At 39.4% G+C, this 24,567-nt stretch overlaps 1 protein-coding gene across 3 annotated transcripts in view; it reads left to right on the top strand.

Annotated features, from left to right (window-relative positions):
* C10H1orf112 (chromosome 10 C1orf112 homolog) overlaps nt 1–24,567 on the top strand; it is a 104,477-nt gene that overhangs the window by 52,915 nt on the left and 26,995 nt on the right. For all 3 annotated transcript variants that reach the window (XM_033962138.1, XM_033962137.1, XM_033962139.1), the window contains 8 exons: nt 2,341–2,405; nt 7,175–7,323; nt 10,380–10,509; nt 10,619–10,805; nt 11,997–12,079; nt 14,536–14,587; nt 15,443–15,532; nt 23,764–23,949. In XM_033962138.1, the coding sequence (XP_033818029.1) occupies nt 2,341–2,405; nt 7,175–7,323; nt 10,380–10,509; nt 10,619–10,805; nt 11,997–12,079; nt 14,536–14,587; nt 15,443–15,532; nt 23,764–23,949 (942 nt within the window). The remainder of the gene's footprint in view (nt 1–2,340; nt 2,406–7,174; nt 7,324–10,379; nt 10,510–10,618; nt 10,806–11,996; nt 12,080–14,535; nt 14,588–15,442; nt 15,533–23,763; nt 23,950–24,567) is intronic.

The following is a 24,567-nucleotide window of genomic DNA, read 5'->3' as shown; positions in this document are numbered from 1 at the left end:
CACAGTCAAAGAGAATGAAAAACTTTTATTAAAAAAAATAACAGAAATGTGTGAGCAATGGAATCCATTACATCTTTCTTGGTGGGGAAGAATTCAAACAATTAAAATGATGATATTGCCTGTGGTTTGTTACCAAATGAGTATGATTCCAATATTTTTTCAGGGGTCATTTTATAAAAAACTTAATAATATTCTTACAAAATTTGTTTGGTGTGGGAAAAGACCAAGAATCGCTTTAGTATCATTACAAAGACCAATTATGGAAGGGGGGGTAAATTTTCCAAATTTTTATAGGTATCATCAAGCCTATATTTTAAGACAGGGTATGTATTGGATCCTCCCAGACCTTTTAGAAAATGTACCAGATTGGCTATATTTAGAATGGCGGCTCCTGTTCCCTTTATATCCAGAACAATTAATAACTATAACAATGCCAAAAAGATACAAAGACCACAGAATTTTATTTGACACTTGGAAAACATTGAGATATATCAGTAATCTATCACCAGAACCTATTGTTAAATCTCTAAATCAATCAATATGGATAAACTCCAGGATCAGAATTGGTGGATATAAAATCGTCTGGAAACAATGGATAAATGCAGGAATAAGAACATTGAATGATGTCATATCAGAAGGTTCACTGCTTAGTTTTTCACAATTGCAAAACAAATTTGGTTTAAATAAAACACAATATTTTAAATGGATGCAATTGAAGCAGGCTATTCAGGTAGGATTCCCTGAATGGAAAAATCTAAATAATCAATATAGCCTACAGGTTCTATGTTTCCAGACGGATTTTTTGGGTCACCAAGCCGCAAAATGGTACAAATTGATATACGGATTTTTAAATAAAAAAAAGAAAACAGGTCTTAGAGATATTTGGAGTATTGAGATTGGTCAGAAAATTTCTGAATCTCAATGGCCAAGATTTTGGTCCTGGAGATTAAGATCTACAAGGTCAGCATCTATGAATCAAACATGGTTGTTCTTATTACATAGAGTGTTCTGGACCCCAACGCGCCTGCAAAAAATAGATAGTACTAGATCTAATAGATGCTGGCATTGTAAAATAGAAATAGGGACGTTAGATCATTTAATCTTTTTCTGTCCCTATGTAAACGCTTTTTGGAATTCAATTTGGCCCCAAATTAATAAATTACTAGAAAATCATGTAGGACTCTCATATGACACCATATTATTTGGCACTGCAATGAGAACTATGAGTCCGATTTCAGCAAATAATAATAAACTTTTACTGATATTAACAGGAGTCGCCATGCAACAAATTACCCAAAATTGGAAAGATTACACCAAATTAAATTACACATTCTGGTGGAATTCTGTTTGTCATATTTATAAAATGGAAAAAATAATAGCTTTACAACAGGGAAATCTTATTAAATTTAATAAAATTTGGCAACCATTGACAAACTATTCTAATGATTAAGTTCTTAGCACAAGGATAAATAATTCTACATGAATGGGGTGGGTTTTGAATAATTAATGAAATATATTTTATAAAAAGGGAATGGGATTTATATTATATATATTATTGTATAAGTGTTATCATATTATATTTTCAACATGATGTATTATTAATGATAATATTTCAGATATGTAATAATTAATTGTATATCATATTACTCAAATAATGTAAGAATGGAAAACTTATAAATAAAAATTTAAAAAAAAAAATAAATGAGGGAGTAACGCATTTTGAAATATTTTATAAAATTCTACTGTAAAACCATCCCCACCTGGTGCGGATCCAACTCTAAGAGACTTCAATGCAGTTTCTTTTTTTTTTTTTTTTTTATTATTTATTTATAATTTTCAAATTAACAAATCAAGATACATCTTGTACAGAAAGTGATTACAACAAAAAGAACAAAAAGAAACATAATGGATTATATAGAAATCAAATATTTGTATAATCTCTCAAGTCCACCATTTTGATCCATGATGTGAATTAAACTGAATTTTAACAAAGAACCATATTATAAAAGATAAGTGGTACGTGGTTAACTGAAATTCCAGGCGCCTTATATCTAAGCCCTCATTCTTTCCCCTTTTCCAGGCGAGACATGGAGAGAAGTGCCGTTAACTGATTTGGTTCAAAGAAAACATATTGGACTTATATGTATGTTTTGATTATGTCCTTCCACGAATACAATTTTAAGTGATATACATGCTTGAATTTGGATATTACTATGGTGAGATAGAATGCAGAATATAATCTAGATATAATAAGGGCTTTTTTCTATCTTACTGGTATATATTCATACTTTGTGAAAATTAAGAATATCTCATTCATAATTAAAATGTGTTTTCTAACAGGAGTTCATGCCGTTCCTATCTGATTCTTGCAGCAGAATACATCAATTATATCTTCAGATACATAGGTATGCATTACACCAGACAAAACAATAGCAGACCAGTCAAGTGTGTTATCCCCTATCCTTTTCAACATCTATATGTCCTCCCTAAAACTCCTCCACCTATCCCCCCTTGAAACAATTTACACTTATGCAGACGACATCCTCGTCCTCCTCGAGACCGATTCGAACCTCACCGACCTGTCTAAGAACATATCCTCTTGTATAATGAACCTACAATCCTGGGCCCACACTGTGCAAATGAAATTGAATGAGTCCAAAACAAGACTTCTTTGGCTCGGTCCAAAACTAGATCACCTACCCACCTCCATCCCACTACCCTCTGGCTCCTCTCTGCAGCTTGAGTTCTCGAGCAAGGTCTTGGGCATCATCATTGATTCCACATGGTCCTTCAATGACCACCTCCAATCCTTGGTAAAAAAAATGCTTTTTCAGTCTTCACATGCTGAGGAAAGTTAGATCCTGCTTCCATCAAAAACATTTTACCCTCCTTGTCCAATCCATCATCCTCTCCAGATTGGACTATTGCAACTCTATCTACTTAAGCCTAACTAAGAAAAACCTCCACAGACTCCAACGGATTCAGAATGCTGCGGCCAAGCTCATCTTCGCTAAAAGTAAATTTGACCATGTCTCCCCGCTCCTGGCCAAGCTCCACTGGCTTCCGATAATCGCCAGGGTCCACTATAAATGCGCCTGTTTAACTTTCAAAATCCTATATGGTATCCTCCTTCCCTTTATCCCTCTTTCTTGGAATTCCTCAAACCCTAATACCACCAGATCCTCCCAGAAATTAAAACTATCCTTCCCCTCGCTAAAAGGCATTTCCCACACAGGAAAGCTAGGGACCTCCCTCCACTTCAAAATCACTGAGCTCTGGAACAACCTTACCTCCCCTCTTCGGAACTTGAGCTCTCTCCAAGTTATAATATGTTATACAATACGTAATGTATGAATGAAAAGTAATAGAAGGGTGGAGGGAGGGAGAGGTGATAAAAATATATTTAGAATATGATATATTAGATATAAAATGATATTGTGTATTTATCAATTGTATTTTAATATTTTGTACACTTTATGTAAAATTTGAAAATTAAAAATAATATATGAAAAGTAATAGAAGGGTGGGGGGAGGGAGAGGGGGAAAAATATATTTAGAAATATGATGTATTAGATATAAAAGTGATATTCTGTATTCATCAATTGTATTTTAGTATTTTGTACACTTTATGTAAAATTTGAAAATAAAAAATAATAAGGAAAAAAAAAAAGGAATCAAGGAAACTCTTATATCTTGCCATCCCAAGTCCTGTAAATTTTCTTCCCACTTCTACCTCTAACCCTCTGTTGTAGTTCCTTCCTATTTCTCCTACTGTAAACCGCGTCGAGCTCTACGAACGTGGAGATGATGCGGTATACAAACCTAAGGATTAGATTAGATTAGATTAGATCTAAAGAGCTGTTTGAATGGAGTTTTGAGGTTTTTGGTTATGTCTTTAGCGTACTAACAAAATCTTTCAAATGACTTTTCTGTATCATCACACCAGACAAGACCAGATACTTGGATTTGTTTACCACTGAACTAGTGCCAGCATCATTTAAGTAACTTGCATAGTCCCACACTAGCCAGTATTTCTTAGCCTCTAGCTTGCGAGCTACTTTTAAAATGACCAAGTCAAAATGATCTACCAACAATAAAATTTAAAAAAACACAAAACACACTGTACGCAGAGAAAATGTTAATTATCATTTATATTCTGCGGGTTTTCAAAGAGGTCAAGGCAGATGACTTTATGCAATGTCACCTGAGGAACAACTATACAAAAATAGTCAAATATACCCCCCTTTTTACTAAACCGCGATAGTGTCACAGCAAATAAAAACTTTATAACTTAAATACAACACTTAATATTCTCCAATAATCCATTTTAAAAAGTTTATCACCCACCCTCCCCTCCCTTCTTTATCAGAAACGATAACGGGTTTTTAAAAAAAAAATATTTATTGATTTTCATACTTCAATAGTGCAATACATGAATATATAGCATATAATACGTCAATACAAGCACTGCTCTCGATGCTCATAGGCTCCCTGCACTAAAAACCACTAGTGCAAAATATAGACAGCAGATATAATTCTCAAAATGGCCACATTTTGATCACTAAATTGAAAATAAAATCATTTTTCCTACCTTTGTTGTCTGGTGATTTCATGAGTCTCTGGTTGCACTTTCTTCTTCTGACTGTGCATCCAATATTTCTTCCCTTCTTTCAGCCTGCTGTATGCATCCAGACTTCATTCCCTCTGCCAACTTTTTATTCCTTTCTCCCTGCCCCCTCCCCTTTCTTTCTTTCTGTCTCCCTGCCCCCCTTTCTTTCTGTCTGTCTTTCTCTCTCCATGCCCCCTTTCTTGCTGTATTCCTGTTCCCCCTTTTTTTCTTTTTCCATTCTTTCTTTCTGTCTCCCTGCTTCCCCTTCTTTCTGTCTCCCTGCCTGCTCCCAAGCCACTGCCACTGCCATCGGGGAACAGGCCTCCAAACCACCGCCGCACCAAGCTCTCCCTGCTTCCCCACACAGAAGCGTCGGGCCCACCATATTTCCTCCCCCTGACATCATTTCTGAAGTCGGAGAGGAAATTCCAGGCCAGCCAGGCAGCAATTGGCTGGCCTGGAACTTCCTCTCCGACGCCAGAATTGACGTCGGGTGGGGGAAGTTGGTTGGCTCGGCACTTCTGAGTCGGGAAGCAAGTAGAACGAGAAGGCAACGCGATTGACTCGCGTTGCCTTCATGATCTACCGGTCGATCGCAATCAACCTTTTGGGTACCCCTGCTCTAGCAGATGGTAGGTGAGACATCCTATGCAGTCTGGGTCTGGTCAGCTAGGTTGAATCAGGGGAGTAGTTAGATTGAGAGAAAGCATAGTTGGAAAGGGATTCCTTAGCCTCTGTGTAGTCTTGGAGCTTGAAGGCTGTGTCACTGCACATCAAGTAGATGAGTAGATCATCTACATTCCACTCTCCTCAACGACATCTGTAAAGCAGCCACCTAGTCCTCAATTCATACTTTCACATCCCACTATTGTTTGGAAAATCGTTCCAGACGGGATAGTCAGTTTGGTCAAGCAATTCTACAAAATTTATTCTCCACTTAGATGGCAACTGGTTTTGCCAGGCACATGGTAGTTGTCAATAACCTTCTCAGAGGCATGATCCTGGCAGCTAGGGAGTCCCACATAGTAACATAGTAGATGACGGCAGATAAAGACCCGAATGGTCCATCCAGTCTGCTCAACCTGATTCAATTTAAATTTTTTAAAATTTTTTCTTCTTAGCTATTTCTGGGCAAGAATCCAAAGCTCTACCCAGTACTGTGCTTGGGTTCCTACTGCCGAAATCTTCATTAAAATCTACTCTAGCCCATCTACACCCTCCCAGCCACTGAAGCCCTCCCCAGCCCATCCTCCATCAAACGGCCATACACAGACACAGACCATGCAAGTCTGCCCAGTACTAGCCTTAGTTCAATTTTTAATATTATTATCTGATTCTAGATGCTCTGTGTTCATCCCACGCTTCTTTGAACTCAGTCATAGTTTTACTCTCCACCACCTCTCTCGGGAGCACATTCCAGGTATCCACCACCCTTTTCGTAAAGTAGAATTTCCTAACATTGCCTTTGAATCTACCACCCCTCAACCTCAAATTATGTCCTCTGGTTTTACCATTTTCCTTTCTCTGGAAAAGATTTTGTTCTACGTTAATACCCTTCAAGTATTTGAACCTGAATCATGAAGTCTGTATCATATCTCCCTTGTCTCTCCTTTTCTCTAGGGTATACATATTCTGGGCTTCCAGTCTCTCCTCATACGTGTTCTAGCGCAAGCTTCCTATCATTTTCGTCGCCCTCCTCTGGACTGCCTGCTTGTCCTTAAATAAAGCATAGTTACTCACCTGTAGCAGATATTCTCACAACCCTCCCACCTCCCCTAGTTGGTTTCTTAGCTTTTTTACTGAACTCATAGTCCTGCGAGCCAACATCAGGCGGCTTGCACAATATGGGCGGTCTTAAAGATTTAAAGTGACAGTACACTTTTTAACTGTCCACGCCAAGGTTCCTTAGATCAGTGATTCCCAACCCTGTCCTGGAGGAACACCAGGCCAATCGGGTTTTCAGGCTAGCCCTAATGAATATGCATGAGAGAGATTTGCATATGATGGAAGTGATAGGCATGCAAATTTGCTTCATGCATATTCATTAGGGCTAGCCTGAAAACCCAATTGGCCTGGTGTTCCTCCAGGACAGGGTTGGGAACCACTGCCTTAGATGACGTCACCCACATGTGAGAATATCTGCCTGCTGTCCTTGGATAACACCTGCTACTGGTGAGTAGCTATGCTTTTGTGTATGTGTCAGAAACTTGTCCTTGTGCCTGTTATATGGTGGAACAGTGTTTGAGGGAACCTTGTACTGCTACTAACCATGCTTTATCTGTCCTCTGATGGGGCAACTTATTTGTTTTTGTGAGGAAAGCTGTATCTTTGAACTGAGGACCTACTTTCTAGTGCTATATGTTTGGCGTATGCATTGCATTTTTTTTAAAGAAACTTCTTAAGATTGATGCTTTTTTGGGAATGGAAATTTATAAAGTTCTTGATCTTTATTTTTAAGCTATTTGCATTTTATGTATACCATGTGTGCATGTATCAATAGTACATAGAAATGCATACTTATATGTGATATGTGCAATTATTATACCATATATTCTCTTTCTTCAGCAAATTTCCTCCAAGTCCTTCTGCCCCAATTATTTCTGAAGAGCACAAGGATGAGTTGGCCTGTGTTTTCTTAGTCGTTTTGGATCCCCTTATCCGACAGCTTCTTCTCTTTAGACCTTTCATGGAACTGGTGTTAGCTGAAAAATTAGGTAGGTTGAAAAATATCATTTTAAAGTCCTGGATGATTTGAAGTACTGTAAATTGCAGCTATGTATTGTGAAATGAATAAACAAGATTGGGAGGAAACTCTTTTCTTAAATTTTTTTTTTTTTAATTTCCTTATCATTCTGACCAGACCATTCCAGTACCAATGTGTTGTGCCCTCCAACTAGCAGATGGAGACAGAGCAGTCACTTGTAAGCGTTGCCTTATTATCCCAGGACAAGCAGGCAGGTATTCTCACAAGTGGGTGACGTGATCCAACGGAGCCCCGATGCGGACGCCTCACAAGCAGTCTTGCTTGAAGAAACTCAAAGTTTCGAGTCGCCCGCACCGCACATGCGCGAGTGCCTTCCCACCCAGCACAGGGCGCGTCTCCTCAGTTCAGATAGCTAGCAGAAAAGCCAACCCAGGGGAGGTGGGTGGGACATGAGAATAGCTGCCTGCTTTCCCTGGATAACAACTGTTACGGTAAGTAACTGTGCTTTATCCCAGGACAAGCAGGAAGGTATTCTCACAAGTGGGTGACCTCCAAGCTAACCAAAGTGGGATGGTGGGAGAGTTGGCAACTTAGGAGAATAAATTTTGCAATACTGTTTGGCCACACTGTCCATCCCGTCTGGAGAAAGTATCCAGACAATAGTGAGAAGTGAAGGTATGAACCGAGGACCAAGTAGCAGCTCTACAGATTTCCTCAATAGGTGTAGATCTGAGGAAAGCAACAGAGGCTGCCATTGCTCTGACCTTATGGGCTGTGACTTTACTGTGAAGTATTCCGATTTTCATAGTCTGTATATGAGTTTTACTGCTGCATTTTGAACTAGTTGTAGACACAACAGAATGTTTTAGAACAAAGAATTAGTATTACATTACAATAGTCTTGTCAAGATAGGATTGGGGATTGCACTAAAATTCAGAAAGCCTCTGTTTCGAAGTATTTTCTGATGGATCTTAGCTTTCTCATTACAGTATTAAACATAGAACATGACGGCAGAAAAGGGCCACGGCCCATCCAGTCTGCCCACACTAATGGCCCACCCCCTAACTACCACCATGAAGAGATCCCACATGCCAATCCCATCTTTTCTTAAAATCTGGCACGCTGCTGGCCTCAATTACCTGTTGTGGAAGATTATTCCAGTGATCAACTACCCTTTTAAAGGATTGTTTGGTGTATGATTTGTTATTGAAATATTTGTATGGAAACCCTTTTTTTCTTGATATATTTATGATATTGTAAATGTATTAAATTCATATAAAAAAAAAAATAAAGACACATGGTGTATAATAGTCCTTTTAAGGACAGTGATGGAAATCTGAACCTTGCCATCTTTGAATCATTTTAGCTTATTTTACATAATTCTAGACTTTTATACTTTGTTCCCCTTCCTTTTGTCTTGATCCCTCTTCCCCCTCTCCTTCTCTTCATACAAATTGTATTTTTGCCCTTCTCAATCTTGTATCGGTAAGTTTATGTTAGTCAGTGTGTTTGATTGTTTGTAGCATTGATTGTAATTTGTTTTTAATGTACATTTTTATTATACTCTGTTTTTATATTATATAAAACCGCTTTGAATTTTTAATAAGGCGGTATATCAAATTTTTAAACAAACCTGAAACCTTTAAAAAATCTATGACTAAGCTCCAAAGTGGCCTATTTTCAGCTGATCAACAACAACAAAAATAAGGGGCACTTGTAATCATAAATATACTTTATACGTTTACAAGAGGAGCTCAGGGCAATCAGGGCAAAAAAAAAACCCCTTTTAAATGTGTTTCATTGTGTCTATCATTGCTCCATCTTGAGTTTGTATAAAGTTATTTCAAATGATTTTAGCACTGGTTTCCAAATACAGTGGAACCTTGGTTTACGAGCATAATTCGTTCCAGAAGCATGCTCGTAAACCAAATTGCTCGTATATCAAAGCAAGTTTCCCCATAGGAAGTAAGGGAAACTGCTTTGATTGGTTCCACCTCCTCCTCTCCCCCCCCCCCCCGAGGCTACCGGCGCTGCTCCATTCTCCCCCCCCTTGAGGAATCCGACGCTGTTCCAAACCCCTCCCCGCGATCCGGCTTCCCCCCCTGTGAACCGGCATCCTCCCCCCACTCGCGTTGCCCCCCCCTCCACCGCGATCCTACTTCCCCCCCCCCTGAGCACGTCAATGACACTTCCTTTACCCGACTTGGCACCAGTGCCGGTGCCCGAAGATCCTCCCTCTTCTGGTGCGGCCTGGGTGGGCGGTGCGTCGGAGATCCTCCCTCTTCTGGGCTGGGCTGGGCTGGACTGGCTTTGAGCATTTGCGCATGCTCAAAGCCTTCTGGTCTCGCTCTCTCCGAGATTGAGAGCGAGACCAGAAGGCTTTGAGCATGCGCAAATGCTTAAAGCCAGTCCAGCCTAGCCCAGACCAGAAGAGGGAGGATCTTCGGGCACCGGCACTGGTGCCAAGTCGGGTAAAGGAAGTGTCATTGATGTGCTCGTGGGGGGAAAGGATCGCGGTAGAGGGGGGGCAATGCGAGCGGGGGGGATGCCGGATCGCTGGGGGGATGCCAGATCGCGGGGGGAGGGGGGGCACTCGTACAGCGAGGCAAGCTCGGTTTACAAGGCACCAAGTTTGCAAATGTTTTGCTCGTCTTGCAAAACACTCGCAAACGGTGCATTCGTAAACTGAGGTACCACTGTATAGTGATTTCTGAATTAGTAATAAGTGTTCATAGAAAAAAAATTTTCATAAATTTTTAGAATATGAACTTCAACTTAGCTCATTTCTGAATCAAAACGGTAGTAGAAGTTGTCTCACTGTGGCGGGATCTTACGCGTTTCGCCAAGACGGCTTCTTCAAAGAACCCGCTTTTGATGATAAACGTTCAGGAGAGCTTCACTCTTTCATTACTCTCCTGACTCCTCCAATTTCAGCTGACCCTGTGTGCTTTTCAAAGTAGCAACAAAATAGAGTGACATGTTGAAATAACATCAATCTATTAAAATGATATAAGCATGACTAAGTTTCATCGAGAAGGATTTCACTTTTCTTGATTTTCTTTCCAGATCTTCCAAGTGAACTGCTGCTCCCACAGTGCCTCCTGCTGATTAGCATCATGGACAAACTTCCTTCTATGTCAGAAGATGTGCAGAGTTTGTGGTGCACTGGAATTTGCTTCCCAGAGGAGACTCCCAGGTACTGAAGGCCTGATTCTTCTAGCTGAAGTTGGAATTCTTGTATATAGTACTTGCCTTTTTAGGGTGAAATATTATATAAAATATATAAATTTTGTTTTATTTTCTAGATTCTCTCTGTTTGAAGCCCTTTTCTTCAGTTTTGGACAGTGCTATGCTGAGCTCTCACTTCCTGTGCGATTAGTGGATGTGGTTGTTCATGGACAGGCAGCTACTGATGTCACTGTGTATCAGTATGTTTGTGTGCACCTGTGTGCCTTAATAGCAGCACTCCCTCCTGTGTACTTCTCTCAGCTGGTATGTCAGTCTCTTCCATACTATGGGGCCCTTTTCTAGAGCTTAGTGCACACTAATGAAATTAAAGGATGCCAATGTAAGATGTCTTATAGACAGACTATCTAATCCTGGTGATTTGCCAGGTTTTGGTAGGCTATACCTTGTCTACCCTAATCTACTTATCCAACTGTAGCATGGCCTCCCCCTCCAGTTTATACAATCCAGGCCTGTTTGAGCCTTTTGCAGGGAGGAATGCTGCAGTGATGAAAGAGACCTTCACAATTTGGATACTTAAGTTAGTAACTTTTTCAAAAGGTCAAATCACCTGTTCATTCTCTTTGGCAGACTGTGCAAGGGGCAGACAGCTTCTAAGGCCTATATAGCCAATTGGGTGAAATAAGCCATTGCACCAGCCTACTTTTTAAAGGGGCAACCAGTCCTGGTAGGGTTCCATTCAGACTCAGCTAAAGCTCAGGCTTTGTCATGGGGAGAGTCTCAAGCTCTCCTATCCTGAGGACATTGTCTTCTTTGCATTCCTTTACGAAGCACTGTAGATGACATTTGGGGCTGATGTTCTCAAAAGTGGCCCTGTTGTCTTCCTACCCACTGGTGTAGACTGAAGACAAGATAATAAGGCATGTGAAATGTTGCCTTACCTATTAAATTTCCATACTTCTTGAAACCTGCTAAACTAGTGCAGGACTCACCCGGGGAAGCCAGGCATTGATCTCCTTGTTTCTTTTGAAGTATACTCTAATCTGTATGTTCATTATAGTTCTGAGTTTCCTCTTTTCTTTGGTGGTGGGAGTGTCAGGTTACCATCTGTTCCTTTGCCTTAAGCTTTTTGGTTTTTTCTCAGATGGTTCTTGCTTGCTCAGGTGAGGTCTTCTGTTGTAGTTCATTGTTCAGATCTTTGATTGCTGGGTTTGTGAGGAATTACTGATAGTTCCAGGATATAGAGCCTCTTTTAGGCAATGATGATGATACTGCAAAACTGTGTACAGTTTCTCCACCATCAGTTGGCAGGGAGACATAAACCCACTTGCCTGGTGTGGTTCATCAGAATTCAACAAATAAGGCTAAATTTCACCTTCCATCAATCTTTCTTATTTTGTAATAGAAATATTTGTCATATGACTCTATGAATGTAATGATAAAATATTAAGCTGTTCATTAAAACGGTAAGTTCTGCTGTTTACTTTTTCTGCTCAGGAGCGTGCTCTGCTGGATGCTGTGCTCAGTGCAAATCTGATAACATCTGTACTTGCTATGGACACCTGGTGCTTTCTGGCTCGGTAAGTTATGATGTTCTCTTGCTTTGAAGGCATAGATCAAGGATAGGCAATTCTGGTCCTCGAGAGCCACAGGCAGGTCAGGTTTTCAGGATATCCACAATAAATATGTATGAGAGAGATTTGCATCTCAAGGAGGCAGTGCATGCAAATCCATCTATCTATCTAAATAAAATCGGAGGTATGTATGTGTGTGTGTATGTGCCGCAATCACGCAAAAACGGCTTGACCGATTTGAACGAAACTTGGTATGCAGATCCCTCACTACCTGGGATGATATGTTCTGGGGGTCTCGCGGCCCACCTGCACACGTGGGCGGAGCTACAAACAGAAAATCAGATTTCACCCATTCATGTCAATGGAAAAAATGTAAAAAGCTGTGGGACCGATTTGAACGAAACTTGGTATGCAGATCCCTCACTACCTGGGGTGATATGTTCTGGGGGTCTCGCGGCCCACAACTCTATGTTGCTTGCTCAAGGGTGGGTTCACCTAAGAATTTATATGTTCTTGCTCCAGGAGGTGAAACTAAAAATGTTGTTTATAATCACGTTTTGCGTTAGTTGTATTGTATTCATTTTGTCAAATATTTCACATTATAATTTGAATATTGTACTTTTTATTAAGCTGTAAAAAAATAATTTCATTCACCACTATAAAGTATCTTTATTTGAATCCATTTACAGTGTTATTGCTATAATTAAATACCCGTGCAACGCCGGGGCATCAGCTAGTCTCATATATATTCATTGTGGATATCCTGAAAACCTGACCTGCCCGTGGCTCTCGAGGACCAGAATTGCCTACCCCTGGCATAGATGATTATTATGCAAAAAACTATCAATAAGGTGATTTTGTCACCAAAAAATTCATTATTTAAAGCACAGGTGTCAAAGTCGGTCCTCGAGGGCCGGAATCCAGTCGGGTTTTCAGGATTTCCCCAATGAATCTGCATGAGATCTATTTGCATGCACTGCTTTCAATGCATATTCATTGGGGAAATCCTGAAAACCCGACTGGATTCCGGCCCTCGAGGAGGGACTTTGACACCCCTGATTTAAAGTATTCTCAAACACCTGCAAAAATTTTACACAGACACTGTGTTGTCATGAGCTACTGGCCATCACAATTCTTTATCAAAACGAGCCTCAGAAAGACAGGCAAGACCACTTATTCCATGCCAGACCATTCAAGCCAACCGGCTAGAGCCCAATAATCATAGGCTCCTTTTGTGGCCAGGTGGAGTTACAGTAAAAAAAACTCAGAACACTGAGAAAAACCTGAGCTGCACCCAGGCACAGAGACAATAAAGCACAGAACTACAAAACAAAACAAAACTACAAAGCCTAACATGTGGTGACAAAAAACAAAAATTCAAAAAAGCCAAGTACTTAGCTGGAAACAGTAGAGGCTTCCATTGGAGAGACTTATCCAAACGTCCTGCAGTATCAACATATTACCAGTTCAAGACATCAGTCTACTGTTGCACTTGATATAATCCACTGCTGTAGTTGATATAATCCAGTAAGTTCTCTTTCACATTCTTTGGTGTAGCTCACAAAAGCCATTACAGCTGTTAAAGTCTCCAAGCACTGCTGCTGCACAAACGGGCCAGGACCCACATTCATTCCGGCCCCGATCCAAACTCTACTTCACTCTTCCATTTTCACAGGCTGTACTCCGGTAGAAAGGGTTTACCAACAATAAAACCACAGTTCGAGGAGTTATTTCGAGCAGAGTAAAGTCACATATTTAAATTTTTGACCCCAGAGCTGATTCTGCAAGTATTGGTCCAGCCTGAGTGTACCAATGCCAGGGATGCTGGTACCAGTACCTAGTCTTCGATGCAGTCACCCGGTCGGCACCATCCATCATCCAGGCATGCATCCAAAACTGCTTCCAGCCATAGTTACGCCAGACAGCATTCTTCCTCTCCTTGACGCTCTCACTTGAGTAAGTTTTCTCTTAAATCAAAACACGTCTCATCTAAGTGTTCAGAGACGTGCAAGCATCGGATACCTTCACCCTCACAGGATCGGTACCAACGATGCAGGAGACATAGGTCTCAATCACTAGTTGTGGATTCTGAAAAGGGTTTGAGTTTGAGACTGCTGGTATAGCGAGACCTCCCGAGGACTCTGGAACTCCATAGCTTCAAATGTTCTAAATCAGGGGTGTCAAAGTCGGTCCTCAAGGGCCGCAATCCAGTTGGATTTTCAGGATTTCTCCAATGAATATGCATGAGATCTATTTGCATGCACTGCTTTTATTGTATGCTAATAGATCTCATGCATATTCATTGGGGAAATCCTGAAAACCCGACTGGATTGCGGCCTTCGAGGACCGACTTTGACACCCCTGTTCTAAATCTTCATGAGCAAAAAGAAAGAATGTGTCCCATTGATAGATAAAACTGTAGTAAATGTAGGCTGAATCTCACTATCCATATCTCTTTACAGCTATGGGACAGCAGAACTCTGTGCCCAGCATGTCTTGATTATAGCTCAGCTGGTAAGTGACAAAACTTTTCTGTTTGATTGTACAGATTTCTGCAGTAATTCCTGCTTTGCCCCAAAAGAGCTGAGAAATATTGTTTATAGAGAGTCCGCTTCATGAAGAATTCTTGCAGCGTTCCCTAAATTGAGAGAAAAACTGAGGCCTGACCTAAACAGAGAAGTCCTAGCAAAGCATGTTTCAGGCATTTATAGAGCCCAGGGAAGTTTTCAGTCAATAAAAGCAATCTGCAAGGTGGACATATATACCTTTTCGGAATATAGCCCAGAAAGCTTTAACTTCTACTGAAACACACATCTCTTAAATGTGCATGTACTTTAGCTGCATTTGGTTTGCCCAACTAAATCCAGTTAAATGACTTTGAAAAGAGCCTTGCAATGGAAAAGGCGTTTGCGTTACAACAAGGGAGTTATCATAATTTTAAGAAAATATGGGGACCATTGATTAATTATTCTAATGATGAGATATCTTAGCACCTGGAAGAATATAAGGGAAGGGGATGGGGATGGGTTAGGGTGGGGGTGGGGGTATTGATTAAAAGATATAAGAATATTGGAGAAAAGGGAATGATATTTTATTATTTAAGAATTTTTGAATGTACTTACAAGTGACATCTGAAAATTGTTATATTATGTATAAATCACTTGTTGTAAGAGTTTAAAATGAATAAAATGAAAAAGAAAAGAGCCTTGCATATGCTTTTCCTAGATATCTTTGATGTCCTATGAGTAGGCTTCTCTTCCTATTTGGTCTTTCTATTCTGTATGTGTAAGGCAATTCCTAGGACACCAGCCAGGTGGGAACACTCCATATGCATTGGCATGTGTTATCCTGATCTCATTCTTTTGACAGATTAAATTATGTCCAGGAGAGTGTTACCAGCTGTCTCACCTATCTGTGCTGCTACGACGTATGGTATTCCTTATGGCTGCAGATCACCAGGTAAGTACTATGCTCCTCTGTGTTTGAGGAAAGGAGGCAGGAGTGGGTAGGGAACCAGGCCTGGTTCCTTCCCTTTCTTTCTCAATCAGCCTAGTATTTTGAAGGAGGATGAGAATGGAGGAAGGAAGGCATACTGGGCCTGATTCTATAAACAGCACCTAAATCGGTAGGCACAGTTGAAAATGGCACCTTCCACATGTTAGTCAAATTAAGGCACCGTTTATAGAATCACGCCTAGTGGTGCCTAACTTGACTCAGGCATCGGTAGGCATCATAATGTAAGGCTCCAGTATATTAAGCCAGGGTTTTCCTAGTCTAATTTACTGGCGCCCAAAATAAGACACCTATTAATGCTGGTGTCATTCCACGCCCAAACTCCGCCCTTAACCACACCTACTTTTTGCATAGGCGCAGAGAGGCGCCATGTCTATTTTCATGATGAACTTAAATTTATCATTTTTTAATGGTGTTTTCGATCATCGCCATTTAAGCCCATTTTAAAAAATTTGAGTTTCGCATGGAAACCAGCTAGGCACTGCCTTCTAGACACCATTTATAGAAAGAATCAGGGCCACTGTACATGAATTGATGAGAAGGAACATATCACAAGAGCAGTCTGTGTTCTTATCACTGAACTCCAGAAGATGGAATGTTTTTCACTTGTGCTGTCTGGGGCTAAAGGGGCATTTTCAATGGCATCTAACTGGATAGTACTGCTGAAAACGCCTGGTTAGTGCTCAAGCTGAAATCAACTTGGGGTAAAGTCAGCACTTAGTCAATTAAGTGCTGATATTTGGCACTTAACCAGTTAAGATGAAGTTCTTCATAGTCGGTTAAATGCCAAATGTTGCACTTAACCAAAAATATTTTAGCTTGCTCCCTATACCCATAAATTCAGTACTGGAACCCAGACGTGGCCCAGGATTGAATTTCCAGGTATAACACTGGTGGTGGTCAGCAAAACACTGATTGCCACCAGTTGAATATTGGGCCCAAAATATTTTTGTAATTTTTTGTTCAGGCTAAACCTGGGCATTGCATAACAGGTTAAGTGAAACATCCTTCTATAGTGAAATTCTGATAGATGCACAGAGTGATTTTTTTCTTGCTCTTGTGAGCATGTGTGAGCTGGGCAATATAAGTTTGAGGGTTTTTCCCCCATAGATTGAATGCCAAACCTACACTAATGGTGGCCTTTATGGCTTAGAACAACAGATAATGAGGAAGCATAAAGGAAGCACATGTCTTACCTGTTAATTCTGGTTCTGTCAGTCATGCAGAAACTCATAGATTACAGTTCATAGAAGTTTCTGTCTCCTGTAGTAGAGCAAGGAAGAAACCTGACATCCTGTGACTATATCGAATAACTCAAAAGAGTTAACTTAACAGGCAAGATGAAGATTTTCATTTACATTTTTTCCTGTCCAGAGCTTCTTAAGAGCTATTGTGAATTTTTTTTTTAAATTATTTATTCATTTTTAGAACTTACAATAAGTGTATAAGCAAATAAAAACATTTTTAACTTAAATAACAATACTTAATAATCTGCAAAATATCAATTTAGAATTTATCTCTCCCCTCCCCCTTAATCAATAAATAACAGAATGTATTGTGATGCTTATCAGTCTTTTTGAGGACATGATCTTATGATTACAGCCAATTAAAAATTTGTGATCCCCCTGGAGATGCAGAATACTTATGTACCTATGGAAAGTCTACCTAAATCGTGACCCCAAATATGGATTTTGCAGCCCCATTTTGGGTTCCCACAATTTGGGAAGCTCTGACATATCATGAAAGCACCTCACTCATGCCCACAATTTGAGGTGTTTTATTTTACACAAGAGCTGCTTCACCTCACCTCATTTAAGTTCAGGTTTGTAACATAGGATACCTCCTTACTGTTTTGCTTTGATAGTGTCCTTTATACACATTGTGATAAAGCCATCGTTGGTTAGTAGTGACATCTGTGCCTGAAAGGTATGTGGGATGCTTGATATTTTAATCATTCATTGATTAAATAATTGGTTACTGGGCATTGGGAACAAAATACAAAGCTCAAGGGGTGAAACCGCATTGCTAGAGTCACATCAAGTGCATACCTTGAACTTTATATACAAGGTATCAGGGTATGAAAGAGAAAACCAATAAACTAGGCTTGAAGTCACTATGCATCCACAAATTAATCAAGATGTCTTATTTTTGCAAAATAATGTAGCATTAAAGTAGTGATCTCAACTTTGGTCCTAGAGAGCCGATGCTACTTCTGCCAGTATGTTTGCTTTTCAGGATATCCATAGTGAATTCATGAGATATGTTAGCATACATTTGGTCTGTGAATCTTGGTAATTTGCATAGACTTACAAGATCTGTAGTTTAGAGTCACTTCAAGGAGGATCTGCAATAATATAGCAAAGCAATTTAAATTCAGGTTCTGTAGGAATTTCTCTGTTTGTGAAGGTCTTACAATCTAACCGGTTGATATTGAGCTGTTGGCAGTCAGCATTTTTTTTAAAAAAATGCTGACCATTGCCGGCTAAATTAGCCCCTGATATTCATTGCCAAGCTGTGTGTGGACCCCAACACTGAATATCCAGGGTAAATGGTGCTGTGCTGACTACGCTCGACTTCAAGGGACGATGTGGCAGACAGGTGGGGTCGCTCCAGAGGAATGCCTAAAAGATGGATTCCCGAAGGAGGGAGGGAGGGAGGAGGGAAGGTTCTTGAGTGGCCAGACTTGTTGGGCCGTCTGCCCTTTTCTGCCGTCATACTCTATGTTTCTATGCAGGTCTCAGCTGATATTTAGCCAGGGTCCGCATAACTTTACAGTAACCCTCTGAGCCCCCTCTGCCCTCCCCCTCGGGCCTACCTTCAATTTTGGGTGTTCTAGTGGGAGTGATTGGTGCAGGAGCGAACTCCCTTGCTCCTGCCCCTAATGGAGGCTTCTTTAATATGACTGCTACAACCATCTCTTAGTACTTTTGCAGTTCTGCAAGACTAATGGGAGAGGTTGCAGCAGCCACTTTCCAGATGCTGGTGCTAGAGGCAAGCGTGAAGGGGGTTAGCTTCTTCCCCTATCACACCACTACTAGACCACTAGAGATTGAAGATAGACTTGGAAGGGTCTACTGAGATGGGAGGGGGAGGTATTTATAGTCATGAAAAAGGATCAGGATGGGGGGGGCAATCTGGTCATTACCTGGAAGCTACCCAGGCACCAGCTGATATTCAGACAGGTACCCGGTTGCCATCACTGCATAAAGTTAGAACACCTTTTTAGCAGATTGAAAATCTCTACTAACCAGTTGGCTTTCTGCACTGCCTTGTCTAGTATGATACTACTATATCAGCAGTTTTGCTTTACAGTATCTTAAGTTTCTTATCACTGTTTTAGGTTTCATCACCCACCTCCTTGTGTCACTGGACAGTGCCTCAGCTCCGCAGTTGAGAAGATGTCTCTTCATGTGCTCTGCATATAATTTATTATTTTGAGGGTTTTAATCTGACTTTTGAGGCTTTCTGGTGCTACAGAGGTTCCAGAAATCATGGAACTGCTCTGCCTGGGAGAAGATGCAGCCTCTGTGGAGAGGAACCTACCTAGTTGGCCTGCAATAACTTCTAAAACAGCTCAGGGAGAGTTCCCCTAGTAGTGCAGCTCACCCCTGATTTATCAGGTGCTGAAACACAGGCTGTGTGACCCTGTGTTGGCCAAGAGGGCTGTAGCAGGTGCCAGCTGTGACCCCCTCCCCCCCACTGACGATGCAGAGGAACTAGAGGGGTCGAGGATTTCAGACACTCGGGTCTGACTAAAAGGCAGCCCAAAGTGACAAGCTGCTGGAGGAATTTACAGATTTTTCTGAGGCAGAACTCTTCTGCATAGTCCAGCTGCAGTGGTAGCTGATGCAGGCACAGCACCTTCCTGTTCTGCAAATACAGTGCATTACTATCTATAGGAGACATTGGGGTGGTCTTAAGAATCAAATTTTTGAGAGTCTTTGAGGCTTCCTTTAGAGTCTTCCACCACAAATAATCTTTTTTCTGAATTTTTGGATCTTTATTACAGCTTTCCTGGGCCATTTTTAGGCGCCAAAACACTGCCACAGCAGCCATCTTGGATTTCTCAATTTTATTTTAAAAGCCTCTATCTGTCTAAAAACCCATCGATTTTACTAAAAATTGGTTAATAAGGACTCCTCTGCATGACCGGCTGAGGAGCGTCCATGTGCCACGTGCCATGGAATAAATGAAGGAGGGACGGGAGTGATGGGCTTAGCTTCTTATGGTCTTTCCAGGGTCTTAGAATCACAGGAAGCTCATTGGTTGGGGCATAAATCCCCCCTAGAGGCCTCGAATAGTGACTTGGCGTTGTTGTCAAAATGCAAATGCACAGACACTTCTGAACCCATGAGGAGACAAGAAGCTCTTCTGTAGGAGTTCCTCAGAAGATCTGGCTCAGGGATTTGACTGATTTTGTAAGTTTGATGTCTGAAGCTTAAAACTGACCAAGGTTTTGTGGGGAAAATGGATATCTATTCTTAATAAATGTAGTATGGATTTAATGCTACTTATAATTGAACACATCACAAAGATAGTGAATGAACTGAAGACCAAGATTGCAGAATTAAAACATAAATTTATGTATTTACGATGACAATAGAAAGAAATTCAAGTGATGTGTAAAAGTTTTAAATGATGTAATATTGTGTACTTGATGTAAGATGAAAAATGATTAAAGAATTTGGAAAAAAAGAAAATATAATTCAACAAAACACCAACACAAAAATGTTTCCAAAATTAAAAGAAGAAACTCAACAGAGGTTGGATGCCTTTAGGGAATCTGTGAAGCAAACTAAAATCAAAAAACTAAAACGGGATGAACAGGACTATAGCCAAAATAAAATATGTACATGGACATTTAAATGACCTGTAGTAAACCAGTCTCAGGTAAAGCCATTTCATGATGATTCATCTATGATAGATTCAGGCTCCGGAAGTGACAGTAGTGCCCGTGGAGGCAATCGGTCTCCTGGTAATTTTTTAAACTGGCGCCAAAGAGGCAGAAAAAGACAAGGAGGTTTGAATCGGGTGGGATTCCAATCCCGAGTACAGGACAACAGTCGTCCCAACACGAGGTCTCAACAACAGTAGTATCATCGATCATCAATATAACCACTTTCCAACTGACTATACCTCAAGTAGAAGTGTTAGGATTTGGGCTGGGATTTATACCAACACCGAAATATTATCCTTTTTAAGCCCGCCGGGAATTGTATAGATTTCTATGTAAACTTCAGTTAAAGATCTTTTTAAAGACCATCAATATACATTGGATGGTTCTCTAGTGATCCTTAAATCTACTTGGTGTCCTCCGGGCCCTTTAAATCAAAATGTGGCTATTTTTCAAGACTTGGTTCTAAAAGATTTGGCAACATTAGAAGATTCTAATCCCCCTATAAAACAGAATATGTCTTCAGTTCAATGGAAAGCTCTACAATCCTTGCGTCAAAATTCAGACTTAATAATTACTCGTGCTGATAAAGGAGGAGCTTTTGTTATCCAAACTCAAGAGATGTATTTTCAGGAGTTGTATGCTCAACTGAATATAAGTGAACATTATCAATGGCTACTATCAGACCCTACAGAAAATATAAAAAAAATTAATTGGGGATATTATAAAAACTGCTCTTAAACAGAAAATGATTACTCCTAAGGAGGCCAAATTTTTACAGGAACAGTTCTCCCATGTCTCACAAATCTATTTCCTACCTAAGATTCATAAAAAATCTAGACATCACCTGGCCGTCCAATAGTAGCAATGCAAAATTCCATTCTAGAGCCTTTATCAAAATTTCTTGATATTTTTTTTACAACAGGCTGCAAAGAAGGTTACTTCATATATTAAAGACTTAACGCATATACTTAATATGTTAGATGATCTAATGGACATTAAGGAAGAAGATTGGTTTGTTTCCATGGATATAACCTCTCTATACATGATGATTCCTGTGAATAAAGCATTGAAGATTATTTCAGATGTATTTCTATAAGAAAATATGCTTCTTGAGAATTGCTCACTCTTTTTTGTTAATTAGCATTGTTGTGAGTTGTAATTGTGGGTTGGTAATATTTATTAATACTATAATGTATATGAATGTGTTAATAATTTTGATATATTGTAGATAGAATTTCTGTAGAGGGAGGGAGGGGATGGGAGGGTTTTCTATCCTAATATTAATTCTTTAGATATTAAATGTAGCATATAATATTTAAGATATGATAGAACATAAGTATTGACTGAAATGTTATATTTAAAGTGTTACATGAAAGTTAATCAAGTGTATATATATAAATTTGAATGATTTCATCTGATACACTTGTTGAAATATGTAAAAATGAATAAAGAATTAAAAAAAAATTAGCATCTTTTTTTTTTATAATTCTTTATTCATTTTCATATTTTACATGAAGTGTACAAAATATTGAGTTACAACTAATGAATACACAAAATCACTTTTATATCTATTACATAATATTCTGAACAAATTTTTTTATCCCCTCTCCCACCCCCCACCCTTCAAGTACTTTCCAATCACCTTATACATATTGTATACCATATTATAACATGTTATGTAAAATTATTTTCACTACCCCCCCTCCATGTGTGCCATAAAGAAGACAAGAAAAAGACGAAAAGAAGCATCTATTGTAATTATTTTTCATTTAATAGAGAATATTTTTTACAGGTCCATGGTATTGCAATGGGAGCCTCGTTGGCCTCCTCACTGACCACGTTATATGTTGCAAATATTGAAGAACAGTACATATATGCTAATACAAAGTTTAAACATGTTAAGTTCTGGATGCGTTTTCTGGATGTTGTTTATTCATATGGTCAGCAACAGAAAAAGAGCTACTGTCTTGTTCAGTGGTTGAATACAATAGATCCTTGTATACAATTTACAGTAACATATAATAACACAGAGGTGGATTTTTTTAGATATACATATTTTAAAATCAAGTACCACCCTTCAGACGTCTTTGTTTAGAAAACCTACGGATAGAGCTAGTTTTCTATGTTTCCATAGCTTTCATCCTTATCGATTACGAGTCTGTCTTCCGATAAGTCAATTTTTACGTATCGGAAGACTTATGCTCATCTTTAGCTGAATAGAGATGACATCATTTAAATTTCTAATTCCTGCAATTATCCAATGTTTCCAGACGACCTTGAAACCGCCAATTTGAATCTTGGAGTTTAGCCATATGGATTGATTAGTTGATCTATTAATAGGAATATCAGTTAAGTTACTAACAAATCTTAGCGTTTTCCAAGTATCCATTAAAATTCTATTTTCTTTGTATAATCTGGGCATCTTGATACTGAGAACATGAGAAAGATGTAAAGGAAACATGAGTCGCCATTCCAAATATAACCAATCAGGAGTATACTCAATGAGATCCGGGAGGACCCAATATATACCTTGACGTAAAATAAAGGCCTGATAGTACCTATAAAAATTTGGAAAATTTACCCCACCCTCCTTAATTGGCCTTTGCAAAGATACTAAAGCAATTCTAGGAGTTTTACCAAGCCAAGTAAATTTAATAATAATCGAATTCAGTTTTTTATAGAAAGACCCCCTGAAAGAATACTGGTATCATACCCATTTGATAGCAAACCACAGGCAATATCATCATTTTAACAGTTTGGACTCTCCCCCACCAAGATAAATATAATGGATTCCAATGTTCACATAATTCTGTAACCTTTTTTAACAAAAGTTTTTCATTTTCTTTTACCGTCTCATCTACTGTATTTTTAATCCAAATTCCTAAATACTTCAATCCATCTTCCTTCCAAACAAAAGAAAATGAATCAAACATACTTTTTAAACAAACACATGTCTAATTGTTCAATTAAATGTTATTGTTGCAGAGCAAAAAAAGACTTGATTTGTCAGGGAGTTCTCCTTATTATTTCTTCTCCTTAGGGGTTATCCATTGCTTTGGTACGAACTGAAGAGCTGAGGCACTGCCCAGTGACACAAGGAGGCAGATTTGAAAAATGTAGATGATGCCTTCTGCAATCCTTGCAGGTGAAGGGAAGAAACCCACTTGTCAAGACTCACGTCTCTTTATACTAAAAAGAAGATTACTGAGTTAGGAACTTAATCTTCCCTTGCAGACAGGCATAGTCCATGCTAAAATACATATGTTTGCCTTTTTTTCAGGTTGAATTTATCAATAATCATTCTCCAGGAGAAGTAGAGAACTTAGTGTTATGGCAGCATATTTCACTCAAGGCATTCACAACAGAACTCAGGAAGCAAGTAGCCAATGATATCACTACAGCTGTAGCAACAGTGTGCCAGCAGTGGGCAAGTAACATGTACACCTTGGGAGACCTTATACATCTGGTAAGGGGACGAATATTTTAATTTTAATGAAGCAAGCAAAATTTAGACCTTCCAGATTTGTAGTTAATTTTCCAATGGTAGCCTTTGTAATGTTAATCGGATTCTTTTGCTGTTGCTGGTAAAATGTTTCATGAGTAATATAGAGACTGGTCAATGAGAATAAAATGACAATCTTCCATGTGCAAGACAGACTTTGCTAATTTTCACACCACCTTTATAAACAATAGTGGAGTACCATGAGATCCTCTGTTGAGTTGCTGGTTTATCTCTAATCCCTCGTACTGGACTAAGGAGTTTAAATGGAGCTCCATATTTTATGGATTGTGGGGGCTCTAGTTATAATTTTCCTCAACCAGGAAGAAGGAAAAATCAACTCAGAAAAATTTTGAAGTGATAGGAAAAAATAACTGCATATGATAACCTGGATTTTGTCAGATCTAATACCAGCAACTCATGCATAGACTGAAAACCAGTTGAAAATGTAACTCAGATTAGAAAGAAGATGAACAGCATCTTTCAGGACTCTTCTCTCACATTCCTCCCTATCCAGCTGTCACCAGAGAGATATCATGCACAGCTTCTTTTTATCTTTTCCCGTCTGGCTCTCAACAAATATCC

This window comes from Geotrypetes seraphini, chromosome 10 (genome assembly GCF_902459505.1).
Source record: "Geotrypetes seraphini chromosome 10, aGeoSer1.1, whole genome shotgun sequence".
Lineage (NCBI taxonomy): Eukaryota > Metazoa > Chordata > Amphibia > Gymnophiona > Dermophiidae > Geotrypetes > Geotrypetes seraphini.
This window is presented reverse-complemented; position numbering and strand designations above follow the sequence as displayed.